Here is a 16,518-nt window from a genome sequence, read left to right as displayed (position 1 = left end):
TGCACACTGCACTAACAGTGTTGCTCTTCACTGTCATCATGGATTTGTATTTATTTTATTTATTTAGGAGGACAATCTGTTCCTTCATTTATTGTAAAGACGCTCGCTCTGCCAGGTTCTTCATTGATTGGTCAGACGCTGCAGTCTCCACCCCTTTTATGCGCACGTACTGAGGGTGAAATCCCTTGGCTTAAATTAGCGTGTTTTGATCGACGTTCGTAGTACAGCTCCTGTCTGACAGGGAATGTTTGGTTAGTTCAAGCCAGCTGACGGAGATTAATCCAATCTATATTCGTAGAATAGCCCCATAAGGTTTGGGTTAAAAAAAAACAAAAACACTCACAGTATGAGCCATACAGCAGAGGATATATTCAAACTTTGTGACAAACAGCTCAAGAGCCACATCTCGAATGCTTTTTCCAAGGAATATGAACAATCATTATTCAGTGCTGGCGTTCAATCCACTGAATTACTGGATACATTTTTTTCATGGTTCTGACCTCATGCAGTTCATCAACAATCACTGGACTTAAACAGAAACACGAAGGACACATCTTCATCATAAAACTTTTATTAATTTTAATAAAAATAAGCAGAATTGCAGGTCAATCATATACAATCACATAGGGTCCATAAAACAGCAATGTGTTTTTGAAGTCTTTACATTTTAGATGTGTATGGTAAGTCGATGGGGTTATTCTTTTGGGTTATATGCCAAAATCAGAATGGGTCCAGTGTTATTTCACTGAGTAGGGCTATTGTGAGATAAGGAAATAGAGTTCTGGATGCCCCACACTTCAAGAGACTGGACCTTGAATTGACTCTTGCATAAGGGGATGCTCTTAAATGTGTCACAGGACTCTGTGTATCCCCTGTGTAGGTCTTCCTTCAGGCAGAGTGCATGGCCTCCGTCACCTCCTGAGAAAAAAACCAAAAAAAAAAACACATATCAGTCATACAATCATGGTCCCAATCACTTTTAAGATTTCAACCGACAAACTGTTTTAGTATCTGACATACCAATAACAAGTTGACTGTCATTGCCAGCAATAAACATGGAGGCCTCTTGCTCCTTAAGTCTCTTGGATTCTTTGGCAGTCATGAGTACCTCAGATGGTGCAGTGAAGGGGATTGTAAGGTAGGTGGGATTCTGGGGTGTCCCTGCAGGACAGGCGAGCGTTGCGGATGAGGTATTGAGATCATTTTCATCGTTTGAGAGCTGAGAGGCTGCACTTAGCTGCAACTGCTGAGAAGAACCTTTCTGAGTCATAATGTTGACCATGGTCTGCTGGTAGCGCTCCATGCTCGGACGAAGCTGAAAGAGTAGTGATATTATTGTGTTTTACACCTAATACCATATATTACATACATGGAATGTTAACATTTGTTTAGTGTCAATAGACAGCAGAGTAGGGGTCAATTACATTTTTAGGTTATAAATTGTTTTCAATTACAATTGAATTACGATTACAGTGACCAGTATTTTTCCAATTACAATTAAATTAAAATTATTTTGTGTCCTCTGAAAGTCAATAACAAATACATTCTTAATTACTAAAGTTCAATAGATTCAAAAAAATTAATCACAATTGCGGAGCCTGAAATAAATAACCTAATAAAAGTTAACTGTCCTCTTGTGTTAGCTTTCTGTTAGCATCTGTTATGATAACGAATCCTAAATCAGCTGTGAAATACTAACATACACAAAAAACGATAATTTATTTTCCATCTATTAGTTACTGTGTTAGGTTTCCTAATCAATGAAAATATAGGTTTGAATATTTTTGGTGTCTGAGCCTTTTTTTGTGTCAGTATACCCCTAGATTTACATTTTTATTTAATGGTAAAATGTGGGAAACCTTGTTATGAATGAAATCCATTTTTATAGTTTTTTCAATTGTTCACTACATATGAGTAAAACTGCCGTAGAACTGTAACATGGTACCCCACTTTTGTGTTAAATTATAATTGGCAATTTTTGTAGAATTTTCATGGCAATTACAATTCCAAAGTCACTTACCTAAACTCAATTACAATTCAATTACCAATACGACATGGCAACCAATTCTTTGAATTACAATTATCAATTACTCAGTAACAATTATAATTGACCACAACCCTTACAGACAGCAAACCTAACTATAACATGTTGGAAAGGTCTTTTTAAGGAAGAGAAACTACTAATATGGTCTCACCGTAAAGACGAAACATTCCCCAGTTCCAAAATAGATAAGGTTGCTAGAGTCATGCTTTCTTCTTTCTATCAAATCAGTGGACAGGAAGGCCCCAAACACCTAAAAAAATAATTCATGTCAATTACACAGCTAATGTATGATATGTTTTACACTTGTTTTGTTATGTGACATTACCTCTTCATCCTCTGTTTTGATAATTAAGACTGCTGGTTCATGTCCTTCTACATGTGCGTAAAATCTAAAAGAAAAAAAAAATAAAAGTGCCTTCCAATCAGTCACTGACAAGAAAAAACCTTTTTTTCCCAATGCGAGACAGTGTTTTGAATTTTAGGGTTAAAAGTGCATAATACAGGTTTTTTATATTGTAGACCTCCTCTTGGAAAAAAAAGATATAGAAAAAAAAATTCTTCCATCGACCTTTTGCGGATTCACAAAAGGTTTAGAGGTATAAAAACGTGTGCTAACGTCACTCCACACACTAATAAGGAGTACAAAGCCCAGGGAATCAGGACAGCGTGTCACAATTCACCCTCATTCCATTTAGCGCGTTTCCCTCTAATGAATATGTATAGTAGGCGAATCTCCCAGGGGAAGCAAAAATACAGGAGGAGGAAATGCAAATAAATGAATGCAGGGGAAGCAATGCGATTCATGAAATCTGGAACTGTTTGCGGTAATAGATTTAGCACGGAAAAATAGTACAACTGAGATGCAGGTGCAGACACAAACGCAGTTGACAGAAAACTCAGCGGAGATGAAAAAAAGGCTCCAGTTTGTGTGTGTGTGTGTGTGTGTGTGTGTGTGTGTGTGTGTGTGTGTGTGTGTGTGTGTGTGTGTGTGTGTGTGTGTGTGTGTGTGAGAGAGAGAGAGAGATGGTTAAATGGATATGACCATGGATCGATGTAGCTTTGAACACACTGCTCCAGTCTGTGTCTTTCTCTCCATGTTTTGACTGTCAAAGTCTCGTGTCGTGTTGATGTCAGGCCAGAATCAGCGGATCAGATGTGTAATTTAAGCAGTGGTGATCACTGATGGTGCAACTAATCCAGTAGGTGAGACCTACTGGATTAAGGTCAGTAGATCATCTTCAAAGAATGCAGTCTGATTGACAGACTTGCTACATTAACTCAGATCAATGGTAGATCAATAGGACGGTTTCTGTCCAATTCTGCCTATTTTTCATAAACTGATCAGAGCAAAGTTACAGGTCCTGACATAGCACCCACATTAAATTAGGGGGAAAAAACATAATTAGGGCTTTAAATTTAAAAAAATAAAAGATAAAAATATTTATTTGTTTATTTAGTTTCCTACATTATTAAATATTTGTGCAGCAGACAGAGAAGCCCATCTGCCTCAAATTTAACTTCCTCAAATGTCAGTGTGCTTGTGCGCACTGATGTCTCCACATTAAACGAGCAAAAAGTTCATTTAAATTGGGGCGGTCTGCACCGGTTCTGCTTGTGCACTAATGATTGCTGCAATCTTAGTGAATTCCGCGCAGCAGGTGAGGAAACTGCGTCACTAAAGGATTTAGGGAAGCAACCGGATTACCACCCTTTAATTCAGATCTTTGTGAATCTGCCCCTGAGTCTCTAAACACACATGTTGATGGTGAAACCACACTTGGTGTTGTCCTGAGAGTTTCACTTAAGACCATGGAAAGTTACAAAATGTTCTTTTTCAAAGATGTTCACCTGGTCCTAATAACTGATAGTGGAAAAAAACCTCTTCATATATAATTTAACAACAATAAACTTATTTAGAAAAGTTTTGCCAGCAAACAAAACTGTACTCACGAAGCAAGGCATTGTCCATTTTCAGCTGAGTTGAATAATCTGATGGGGCTGAAAAGGGCAAAGCGCTCCGGTAGCCAGGCCCAGACGACTCTCATCTCAGTTCCTGTGACCACACTGGAGCAGAAGTTCTCAAAATCCACTGTTTCAACTGCCTGCCTGCGGACACATTAAGATAAATAATGAGATGAATTCAAATGGGGTACACAATATCTTTAAATAACAATGTCTGTTTCATTAAGTTGTGAAAATATGTTTTTTTCCCTCCATCTCACCTCTTCTGGTGTTTGCTGACTCCTTTTTGCATTAGAGAGTTTTTATTTGCATTGAAAAGAAGGTTGAGCTCTCTTCGTGTAGCCATAGGGATCATGAAAGCTCTTTCCAGAAGATTCTCTGCAGAGCAGTGTCGACCCACATTCTGCACGAAGCCTTTCATGTCTGTTCGAAAATCTTCTACATCTGCAACTCGAGATGACACTGATACTCTGTAAAGGCTAAGCAAAGCCAGTGCAACCCTGCAAAGAAAATTAGAGCAATGCATTACTTTCCTTCGATGGTTCTTTTTCTCAGATAAATCACACATCCTGTTTTTGAGCAAAGTGTCCATGAGTGAAACTGCATCAGTGACAAACCTGTAAAGGACTTTGTAGCCCTCCAGAAGGTAGACGTCCAAGACTCTTATGGCATATGTGAAGGGCAGATCAGCAAAGATCCACATGATCCAGTCTGAGTAGAACTCAAACAGGTTCTGGTGGGAGCTGGCAATCAGCTTTCGAATACCTCTGCAACACTTGTTAGCGAGATCTCCAAAGGTCATACAGGAAGCACGGTAGGTGAGGAAGGTCTGGTCAATGTAACGCTTGTTGGGATCATCGTAGCAGATTAGCCGAGAAACACTGTAGAAGCATTCAGCTTCATCCTGACTGAAGTGAAGGATGAGAGAAACCAAGGCTGGAAGGATGGGGCAGAAGTTCATGTCTGGGAAGTATTTGCCCAGGCAAAGTAGAATCTTTTTCACTGAGTTCAGACCTGCTTTGTTGAGACAGTGTCTAGGAAAGAAAAGAACATGGTCTCATTTTGTCATGTTTTTCAGCACATGTATCATACATATACACCAAAAATACTGTGAGTTAGTCTCGTGAGTAGGTATCAGGTAGGGATTTTTTTTTAATAAAAAATAGAGCCAAACCAACACTAATAAAACACCTGGTGATGAAAACAAGATTAAAGAAATATAAATGTGGTAGAAGAGAGCACAGCAACAGGAATTTTGGATGAAAGTTAATAAAAGTGGGATGATATATTGTGCGATTTGATATCACTACATTAAAATGTTGATTGGACAGGAAAATAATCTTTAGGATCTACTACACATCAAATTGTCATAGATTTAAAAAAATATATATATATATTCCTATTATGTTTTAAATGTCATACCCAAGGTTAAAGTCCAGTAAAATAATGGTTATTTTTCTAACGGTAGTTTATTTTATAAAAAAATTACCATATTACATTATTATCACACGCCCATTATCTACAATTGTATTGTACCAGCCACTTTTCTCTGAAAATCACATACCCATAACAAATAACGTTTTTCTAAGATTCTACATGACCTACATGGCTAATTTTTGTTCAGACTGAAGTTGTAACCTTTGTCGTTACAGATTATGTGAAATTTTGGAAATATATGATACTGAGTGACAATAAATCATGTTTTGAATACAGAAATCTGTACTCCGCTCCAAAAAAACCTTGAGATTTCCATCAAATACAAAAACAATTCTCACTAGGGAAGGCTAAAAAAGAAGAAATAATTGAACTAATGTATGGAAATCAACTGCAGCAAGTTGTGATAATAATAAACAATTGGCCAAAGATACACAAGTTTTTGTACAAAAAAGTTCAGACGGAAGCCCACTTTGCCACCACTGTGCCAAAGTTTTCTGCAAGTTTGGAAACAAGTTTGTAACTGTAATATGTCAGTCAAATTGATTCCAATTGTTGCATCTGGTGTCTTTGGGACAACTGAATTGCAAATATTATGACATTTATTGTACAATCAGGGTCCAAAAGCAGGGTGTCAAAACCTGCTGAGAGCTGCAGGCCAGATCATTGCAAACGCGGCAATCTTGACAAACTCTATAACATTTCCCAGCAAGCAAGTGCCTATATAGAAAAGGGTAAGGTCATCCAACAGGGTCATGTCTCTAACCTTAGCTCATCACTGTATATGGAATTACCTTGCTCTAGAAATAGTTGAAGAAAAAGACAACCTATAACTCAGTGAAACAGGGAGCTTGTTGTTTGACCCCCAAGTTTAAATATATCTCAATGGTACAGTGACTCAAAAATGAAGGCTTCTAAGCTCTTCACTGTGATGTATTGAAAACAGTTATCCTTTGTTCAAAAGAGTATAAACCTTTTAATATCAAGATGTTAAATAATTTGATACACTTCACAATCATTATTCCTTTGACCACAAGGTTTAGCAGTTTGGCTTGAATTAAACACATATCCATTTTTTTCAGGTTTCTGCAGTGCCATGCGTGATGCTATTTTTCATTCCACTCTTTGATGTCTAATGCATTAGTCTAATTCAGCAATGCTTTGACCAATCAGAATGCTTGACACAGCGTTGGAAATATCAGAGCCTGTAGAAAATGGTGATATCAAACACTATGGGACCGGACTTTAGTCCTGGCCAATCAGAGCTGGATGAAGGAGGGACCCGCCATGCCCTCATTGGACGGATTTTTTGACTGAGACATGCCTATATATGAAACATGGGTTTATTGCACTTTAACATTGTTGTCAATTTGTCTCATTCTTTTGGGAAATGTGAATGTTAAGACGTTAGAGGTAAGCCTACCTGGGTATATCTCCAGCTTCCATGTACTCAGGAACAGGATGATTGCTAATTTTCTGCTCTCCAAAGAGGCTCTTGGTGAGTTCATAGTAAACATCTCTGTCTGGATTGACTGCCCTGCAGCAAAAACACATTAATAATTACAATTAATCAATCAATCAATCAATGACCATATGAAATTCTGATTAAAACAATATATCTATATTGTTCTTCCACATCTTTTTACCTCGAGTTGATGTTGTGGATGATGTGATAATACGCTTTGGCCCTTAAGGTGTGTGGCATTTCCCAGAATCCTTCCCGGCCCATGGTTTTAAGTTGCTGGTGCTTACTACCAAGAATCTGCTGGTACTTCATAGCAGCTTCAGGGTCAATCTTCTCCCAGTCCACAAATTGTCCATACTTCATCCCAGAGTTTGAACTGATCTCCCAGTTGTCAGACTCTGAGATGGTTATCATGGACACAGACTTGAGGTTGCCTTTACTGCCTGTAGACATTTGTAAAAAAAAATCTTTACTCTTTATTTTTCCCTAAAATGTGTAATTTCCCTTTCAAATTTGACTCATAGAAGAAATATTAGAATAAAATTGTTTACCATGAAGTTCCCTTGTGCCTGCTGCGTTTTTTGCTTTTGACTTAAACTTCTTTGAAGTGACTTGACAATCGGTCACTTGATGCTTGAGCTGTGAGCTTGTTTGCTCCGTGACTGGAGTGGAACTTGAAAAGTTTTCCACGCCATACTGAGAGAAAAGCTCTGATGTCTCATAACTGTAAAATGACCTGTAAAATAGGCAACGGACTGGAAGTCATACCTGTATTTTTGTTCATTGTCTACTGTGGCATTTAAACACAAATTTTATGATTGGTGGAAAAACAGCTTAGCTTGTATATTGTAATCATACATTTGAAAAATAATTAGAAAAAATAAATTATAAATAGAGTTAAAAAAAAATAGATTAAAAAAAATAAAGAAAGAAAGAAACATGCAACAAAAATTCAACCAAAGCAATCCAGTATGTGTTGGAAAAGAAAGAAAAAAGATAGAGAGCATAAATCATACCTGGATCGAGGCCTTTGCCAGCTTTCTTCCTTTTGATTTTGGACACCGTAACCCATGTTTTCTGGATTGTAATCCGACTGAGACCTTGGCCGGTTTTGGATTCTTGTAGGTGTGCTCATGCCTTGATCCGATGTCAGGTGAGAGACTGGGTTCATCTTCCTGCAGTTAGAAAACTCTGGCTTCAGTGAAACATCAATCATTTTGAGTCCTTTTATAAAATGAGGGATAACATCTGGGAAGCTACGAGGCTCCTGTTTGCTGTTGTGCTTAGAGGACTCGGGCTTTATATAAGCCTGTGGGTTGTTGTCACATGATGTCATTGTGTGTGTTTGTGGTGATTCTGAGTAATGATAGGTAACTGGTCTACTGATTTTTATTTTTGGGAACACACTTCTGAGATGGGAAAATGCCCCCGTTGATGCTAAATGCAAATGCAATCACAACCAAAAAAAGAAAAAGAAAATCAGACATTAACACATTTTATTTTGATTGACAGGAACTCCAAAGTAAACTAAACCTAAAGGACATTTTTGTTGACCTTTGTAGGCTATTTGTGGAATACTTTCCTTCGATTTATTTATTGTTGTGTTTGTACAAGTAATCAATTGTTGTTAGTTGAATATTTTGACATTATTCAGTTGACTTTAAACTTCTAGGAATTTATTTCTGAGTGAATGTAAACACGCATACAGGCATTTCTCTGAAATCTTGTCAATCAAAAGGCCACGACACAAATTCTAAGAAGAATCCCGTAAGCCAACAATTTACACAACATATATGTTTTCGTTCAAACAGAACCACTGTTTGGTTATGAAACATAAAACCTACCAAACACTTACCTCGTATAGGGGCAGCAAATATAGTAGAGCTGAAAAACAAGCTCTGCAGAGAATGTAAGCTGCTACATTTATCTATTCCAAAGAAGCAAAAAGGTATAAGCATATGCAAGTAACATTTTCAATCATTGCTTTGAATGATGTTTTGTATAAGGCCCACTTTCAGTTGTAGCTGATTATTCTTTTATGTATTTTTCTGTTAATCAGATGTATTTTAAAAATCTAAATCAACTAAAAATAATTTTTTTTTGCATTACTTAAATTCTGAACACACACATAAATGTGTTACTTCAATGGAAAAAATGTTAACTTATTCTTAACTGAGGTTAGTGTTTCCACATTTATTTGGCAATTTTACAAGATTTTGTGTATTCCTTTTCATTGACTTCTCATTATATTGTGCAGTTTGGTATTATTCAAGCTAAAGCTAGTAAAAAAAAAAAAAAAAAAAAAACTAAAATAAAGGTTTATGCATTTTTTTTTTTTTTAGGTATACCCGTTCTTAGATACACTTTTCACTTGTATCTTAAAAATGTTGATCAATGGCAGACTTTTTGTGCAGAACTTGTTTGGCCTCCATATAAATTAACATTATATTTTGTTCTACCATCCATTAAACATGGAAGTTACTCCTGTTTCTGTGTGTTCTACTGGCTGAGGATCATCAGGATAATAATACAGTAAAAAAAAAAAAAAAAAAAAAAAAAAAAAACCTGTTTCGACTTTGTGTGTCTAAGGCAACTCAGAGATTTAGCATCACGTTGATCTGTTTTAGAGACGTATTAATTATTTTTGGCAGCAATAATTTGAATTCTGAGGATGTGGGGTTGAATTTGTACACTAAATGTTGCTTTAATAACTCGGTTTGGTGGATGACGGGGAAAACCTTTGCTAAACATGACAGAAGTTGGTCCTCGTCGCTTGTCGTAGTGACGTCACACCCAAAACAAGGAACAGATTGTCACCAATTGCTGTCGTATTATCCCAAACTTTTAAGGCAAATATAGCTTCTAAAGCTTAATTTAATCACAATGTCTGAGGATCATTGGTGAGTAAACATACTTTATGTTCAATACGCTGCAGTGAGTTATTCTTTAACTAAGAAACACGATGTTTAGGAGGCTGTAAACGGTAGTCTGTATGCTAGTCTGGAATGTAATGTAGCTTGTAGAAGTCACATGATTACGAAAGTGTGCAGCTGTAATAACTCAAAAAAGTATGTGTTGCATATATACAACACTATCGATAACTCAAATTACTCTTCAGTATTTATGACAAGCATAAGAAGATATCAGTAACACTGGTGGGGCAAGGCGAAAGCTATTATACACACTATTAATCACATTCAAATATCTGTTGTTTAAATATGTGATTAAAGGAGCTTGATATTCTGGAGCAGCGGATGCTTTTTTTTTCTTTCTAAACTGAAGCGTCATGCTTAGCATCCCTATGTCACTGTTTTATTCTATTCATGTCTTAAATCACAGGTTTCAGAATTATGATGCCACTTGTCGCCTGGCACAAGAAATAGCAGAAAACATTCATGAAAGGAACAGACTGCAGAGAACCGGAGGAAACCCCGCAAAGGTATTGTGTTACGATACAGTGACGAAGCATCCTGTTTCCCTTGCGTCATGTTTTCTATTTACACCCTGTAAAACGTGTGGTTTTTCTTCTACAAAATATTGATTGTTGATTATCGTTGACATAATAAATCATGTTGACTTATAGGTAGTTGATTTGAAACTGTTTGAAATTGTCTATCAAATTTTATTCCCACTATTTAATTTGTTAAAGTGGCATCAGGAAACTTCAAATAATTTAAAATTTGAAATTACCAAGATATGTGTCAAATTTTTTTGAAAAGTAAAATATGCTGACATTTTGGTACAAGTGATGTATTTTCTGATTTTTTGTGTGTGTGTGTGTGTGCGCACGCTCATATATGTTTGTCTTTTCAGATAAACATGACACTGCGGGCGTCGCTCCAGAAACTAAAACAGAATGTTTCACAGCTCAAAGAGGGCTTGTTGAGAGCATCTTCATCCCGTCGGATGTATCCTTTTGTCTCTGACAAAGTTAAATTATAGAAGGAAGTTATAGTATAACCTTTTTACTTTAGGAAAGAATGTTATTCTTGGAGATTATCATCTTTCGTAGCTCCAATTTATCTGAAAACAATACAAAACATACCCATAAGCAGGCCTTCCTTAGCCAACATCTGTAGCCCAGTTGAGGACAGCATTCCCCTATTCCATGAACATGTATTATAAAGTATAGTTTGTGGAGATGTATGGCGGTAGATTTGTGTTTTTATTATTCAATAAAAAAATACTTTTTAATCTAAAGAAAAATCAATTCTATAAAAAACAAATATTTTCAATCAAAAAAAAAAACATGTTCAAATGCCAAAACAAAAATATTTGAGACCCAAATTATTGCATTTGAACACTTTTTTTCTTTGATTGAAAATATTTGCTTTTTATAAAATTGATTTTTCTTTTGATTGAAAAGTTGTTTTTTTTTAATTGAATAATAAAGACACAAATGTACTACCCATAATATGGCCCAAATACAAAAAAGATGACTTCAATAAAAAACAAAAAATTTTCAATCAAAAAAAGTTTACTTCAAAGAAAAAAAACAAAAAAAACCAAACATTTTTAGTGAAAGATTAAAAAAAAAAATAAAAAACATGTTCTAATGCAAAAAAATATTTGAGACCCAAATAACTGCATTTGAACACTTTTTTCTTTTTTGATTGAAAATATTTATTTTGATTGAAGAGTTTTTTTTTTTTTTTTAATTTTATTTAAGTGATTTTTCTTGTGATTGAAAAGTTTTTTTTTTCATTGAATAATAAAGACACAAATCTACCTCCATAGAGACGCACTTTTTAGTGCCAAGATGTGCAGGATTCTGGATGAATGGACCTGCTGGGATTTCTCTTTCCATGCATGGACATTGGTCATCCTGTAGAGGGAGTCAAAGTCCTTATAAAGGAATGCCTTGCTCTTGGGGTTTGCCTTATGATGGTGCATGGATAGATTTTTGTTTGTTATTTTTAACCAAAGGGGTAAAAACATTACTATTATTTTTTAAGTTGACTTTTGTGTTGACCTTATTGTGACCTTGTCAGAATGCAGTCTGAAGCTGACCGAAGGCAAAACCTCATTGATGATTTGTTAACAAGAGAGAAGCAGCTCAATGCTACATTTAAGGGTGATGTCACAGAAGCAGAACCCACGAGGTAAATATAATTGGACAGAGACATATCTACATTTAACATTCGCAGAGCATTTGTCACCCCTGGTGACTAAAAACGTCATTTCTATTGACTTAAAGAATTTTCAAAGATTCAACCTGATTGTGTTTAGCGTCCTCCACCACATTTCACTCCGTGCACACTCCTGCGCTTTCTCATTTCATCTGTCACTGTTGTTTATCGTCTGATCTGGCAGACGAAGCATCATCTAAAGATGTTGCAGAAACCTTCCCTCTCAGAACATGCTTTCTTTCACTTTTAGTTTTTTCCCCCCTCGCAAATGTGCTTTAGAAAAAAATCTCACTCTGTCCAATTAAAAATAATGAATCCTCATTCCCTTGTCTATTTACTTAACCAGGGAGGTCATAGGCTCTCTTCTCTGCTTTGATGATATGTCATCGGTCACTAACTTTCTTTGAGAGTCTTTATACATCCGGTGTGACCTGTGTGCTGTGACCTCTCCCTGTGCTATCACTCGGAAGAAAGTACGTCTGGCTGGGAGCTATTTTGACGGTCTTCTTAACATTATAGCTGATTTCTATTATTAAGAGATTTGCCTGTCTGTGCAGTCGATCTCACATTTGGCACGTATGCCCTGATATAGGAACAAACTCACATTTATGGAAATGAACAGGCATGTGTAATTAAACCAGATAAAAGAGCTGTTAACAATTTGTAATTTTTTTTACTGCAGACATAGGCAGCTGGCGGTGGCCCTCGGTCTAATTTTGTGTGGCCTCCAAAAAAAAAATGCCCAAAAATGTTATTTCAAGAAGTTGGAAAGAATATAAAGCCCAACATAATACACAAAATAACTCCCAAAACACACTAATCGACAGCAAAATGCACAATGTACACCAAAACACACAAAAAATTCCAAAATAATACAAAATGACAAAAAAAGACAGACACAACAAGCACTTAAACAAACAAAATGACTACGAAAACACAAAAAACAACAACACATTACAGAATAGCTCCAAAGACATACAAACTGTCAACACAATTACAGAAAATGACAGGAAAATACAGAAAATGACAACAAAAATACAGAAAGTGACCCCAAAAATGTACAAATCGACAACATAAATGCAGAAAATTACAGAAAAATACACAAAATTACAACAAGAACGCAACAAATAACAAAAACACACATAATGACTCCAAAAACTGACAAAACCACAGACAAAGACAAAACTCTTCTCCTCCCCTGTATTAATCATAATGATTAGATTAGTCATTATTCTAAATGCTGACATAAATGTTGATAATGTGGCCCTGGGATCAGATGCAATCACATATATGTGGCCCCCGCTGCGATAGAGTTGCCCATCCCTGCTCTACTGAGTTCAGATCCTATTTTTACTGAAAAGTTTTATGTAACTATATACTGTTTTTTTTTTTTTTTGTCATGTGATGTGATTGGTTTGACTTGCAAAGCAGGTAGTCATCAATTTACATTATGTTTCACTGAATATTAAATCAAGATTTATGTTCAAAACAAGCGAGGAAATTGTGTCATACCTGCTTTATAAATGTATTGTAGAGCAGAAAATGTTCAACGTTTACAGAAAAGCTGCCGTGTAGTATAGAATGTCATTTGTGGTTATAGAGACACTTCTAGCCAGTGTTATTATATTCAGAAAGATTTTTTCTTTCTTCCCCCCTTTAACTTTTCCGTGACTTATAGTTCTCCATAGAGACTGAGAGGAAACAGCACAGTGGCATAACATGCAGTTTGAGCCAGCTAGGACTTTAACCAGAGACTGGCTTCTGGCTGCTGCTCCCCCCCCCCCCACCCAGTGTCATGCACCCTCACAGCTCATACATTGGCCTTGATATGAGGCTACCTCTGTCTGATATCGTTCACAAGCGTTGGTTGTGGTGCTGATCTACTTAGAGGTGCTTTTCACAAGCTTTCATCTCTTTACAGACCACACACTTCATTACGTAAAAGGCTCTGTTTGAACACTTTCAAATTACTTTGGCCAATAAATTAGCTTGGCAAATTGCAATCACGTGGTCGTATGGTTTCAGGTTTTCTCAGTTCGACACACATTTAATATGATATGTGGTGGGTAATTTGGGTTTGTGGGTAGGACCTGTTCCCACTGTGTGGTCTATGGATAGAGAGTGTGGGAGGGGTTGGATTTGCCATGCTTGGATAATCTAAGGTGCTCTTTTGTGATCATGTTGGTTAGAAGAATAGGGTCGGAGGTTTCTTTGGAAAAATGAAATACATTGTTTTTGTGTCCCTTTAAACTGAAGCATGAAAAACTTGGCTTAGATTTTGGATGATTAAGTTTATCCTTTTTATTTATTTAATTTGCTGTTTAACTCTTTGGAAATGATTGTACAGTTAATAATAATAATATTCATAATAATACATTTTATTTGTATTTCACTTTACATAAAATAAATCCAATGCAGTATGAAGACTGGTAAATTGAATCTTTATGGATTGGTTAGTTTTTGCTTAGACTTTAAAAAAAAACTTTACCTAACTTAACATACAATTTTGATGTGTCGCTAAATTTGACCTAAAAGCAACATTAATTTGGGCAGTGGTGTAAGGTTTTACTCTCGCTTGAGTTCACTTTTTTAATATTTATATATGTATTTTTTTTTAATGCCCTGTTGCAGTTCAGAGTCAGTTAACAGCTGTATAACATATAAAAGGCAAATACCAGAAAAATTAATTTCTGAACATGAAGACATTTTAAAAAATCTGTTTTTTTCCCCTCTAGTCCCTAGTTTCCCAAAGTGGGGTACAGGTACCCCAGGGGTACACAAATTGTCATAGGAGTGTACGTGAATGAAAATGTAAAACACTGTGACAACATTGGAAACTCGAATATAAATAGTGCAGCTAATGCTACTCCTGGGTTAATGCTAATGCTATTGCAAGGCTAATGCTAGGTTAAAGTTACTGCTAAGGAAATGCCAATGTTAGGTTAATGTTAATGCTAGGCTAATGCTAGGTCAATGCGATTGTTAGAGTAATGTAAAGCTCGGTTAAAGCTATTGCTATGTCAATATTAAGGCTAATGCTATTGCTAGATTAATGCTAATGCTAGGTTAAAGATAATGCTAAGTCAATAGTAATGCTAGGCTAATACTAGGTCAATGCTATTGCTAGGCTAACGTTAATCCTAGAATTAGGGATCGCTAATGCTAATGCTAGGCTAATGCTAAGCTAAGGCAGGAAAACGTGCATTTTCTTAGTATTATTAGGGACAAATTTCACTATAGTTCTACATTTTTTATGACATTATGTTTATTAGGTGTGCAGGATTAGGGGGTACATGGCTTCAGGTTAAAGGTGTGAAGGGGTACGCGACTGTGGAAAGTTTGGGAACCACTGCTCTATTCTATCCCAATTCAACATCTTTGTTGTGTTATATGATTGAGATTTGTATTTGTGAATGGCATATAAAATGTACTCATCTGCAGGTAAATATGGGATCAATCTCCTTTAGTAGCTTTAGTAGAAGCTCATGCTCTGCGTTATCATAGAGGTACCAAAGCATTTTCTTTAGTTAACAAAAAAACAAATCAAACCAATTCATTTCATGGGTATGTCTCTGATGTTGTGTTACAGATCCACATTATTGGCTGGAGGAGCGGCAGCCAGTGGAGGCCCTGCAGCCAACCCTTGGCTCATCAATGAACCAGAAGAGACTAAAAGCTTGACGTTTGGGGAGATCAAACAGCAGCAACAAAGAATTATTGAAGGTATAGTTTAGACTGAGGACGTGATCATACAAAACATCCAGACACTGCACTTTTTGAGCTGATTTGATCATTTTCTAATCCCTATCCCAGAGTTATCATTTATTTTGGATAAATCATTCCCAAATATACAGTTTCTCTGTTTCATTTATATACACATGATTGAATGTCCAGTTATTATTATTATTATTAGTTTAGTAAATTGCTTCCACTGGCACTTGTGGTTTGCAGGAGATTTCTGAAATGAATTCTTTATTTTATATCTATGATATTATCTATCATTGAGCAGCACATTTAAAAGCTTGATGCTCTATATTTTTTAAATGCCGCTAAAACAAAATTGAATGTGCTTTTTATGTGTTTAATTTCTCCTGTTTTTGTCAATTTTTTGACAAACACTCAAAAAGTTGACGATCGTTTTTATTTACCGTTTAAAAGTAAAGTCTGGTGTTCGTACAAAGGTATTCAATTCAACTTTATTTGTATAGCGCAATTTACATCAAAGTCCTGTCAATGCTCTTATCAAAATATAAAAGGTATCAATAATCCCTACTTTCATCCATCGATTCTTGGCCTCATATTATCTTGATAGTTTTCTTTATTTCATTCTAGCCTATGATGTATTTCCCAAAGCTTTTTTTTAAACAACATTATCAAAAACTATGATATGTTTATATATCATAATAATTTATTTATTATTATTCAATATTATTATTGTGTTTTTTATGTTTTGGCCAGAGATATCTTCTTAAAAATGAAAAAAG

General features: G+C 35.9%; 2 protein-coding genes across 3 annotated transcripts in view; one reads left to right on the top strand and one right to left on the bottom strand.

The window, feature by feature from the left end:
* Positions 1-555: 555 nt before the first annotated feature.
* Positions 556-8,167, bottom strand: LOC114462500 (TBC1 domain family member 24-like). Of its 2 annotated transcripts, none has more exons than XM_028445429.1 (11): positions 7,922-8,167; positions 7,457-7,641; positions 7,087-7,348; positions 6,864-6,977; positions 4,624-5,040; positions 4,267-4,506; positions 3,995-4,150; positions 2,370-2,433; positions 2,196-2,294; positions 1,021-1,315; positions 556-918 (listed from the first exon to the last, which is right to left on the bottom strand). In XM_028445429.1, the coding sequence occupies exons 1-11, from the start codon at positions 8,119-8,121 to the stop codon at positions 743-745; spliced, it is 2,208 nt and encodes a 735-aa protein (XP_028301230.1). In that variant the 5' UTR covers positions 8,122-8,167; the 3' UTR covers positions 556-742. The 2 variants fall into 2 exon arrangements, with proteins under 2 accessions (XP_028301230.1, XP_028301310.1); XM_028445509.1 differs by having other exon boundaries at positions 740-918; positions 1,109-1,315.
* Positions 8,168-9,687: 1,520 nt separating this feature from the next.
* Positions 9,688-16,518, top strand: part of stx8 (syntaxin 8) — a 40,970-nt gene continuing 34,139 nt past the window's right edge. Inside the window, exons 1-5 of the mRNA XM_028451485.1 lie at positions 9,688-9,805; positions 10,245-10,344; positions 10,719-10,813; positions 11,897-12,007; positions 15,624-15,757. Coding sequence (XP_028307286.1) covers positions 9,789-9,805; positions 10,245-10,344; positions 10,719-10,813; positions 11,897-12,007; positions 15,624-15,757 — 457 coding nt within the window. The 5' untranslated portion in view covers positions 9,688-9,788. The remainder of the gene's footprint in view (positions 9,806-10,244; positions 10,345-10,718; positions 10,814-11,896; positions 12,008-15,623; positions 15,758-16,518) is intronic.

This window comes from Gouania willdenowi, chromosome 1, assembly GCF_900634775.1.
Source record: "Gouania willdenowi chromosome 1, fGouWil2.1, whole genome shotgun sequence".
Classification (NCBI taxonomy): Eukaryota; Metazoa; Chordata; class Actinopteri; order Blenniiformes; family Gobiesocidae; genus Gouania; species Gouania willdenowi.
Note: the sequence above shows the minus strand (reverse complement) of the source record. Positions and strands in the feature narration are given on the sequence as shown.

What these genes read in the sequence shown, in the direction of transcription:
- LOC114462500 (XM_028445429.1), bottom strand. Translation starts at nt 8,121, where the DNA reads ATGATTGATGTTTCACTGAAGCCAGAGTTTTCTAACTGCAGGAAGATG. An exon ending in AGGCACAAGGGAACTTCATG is followed by an intron (nt 7,349 to 7,456) that starts GTAAACAATTTT and finishes AAATGTCTACAG; the next exon opens with GCAGTAAAGGCAACCTCAAG. An exon ending in GAAGCTGGAGATATACCCAG is followed by an intron (nt 5,041 to 6,863) that starts GTAGGCTTACCT and finishes TTTCTTTCCTAG; the next exon opens with ACACTGTCTCAACAAAGCAG.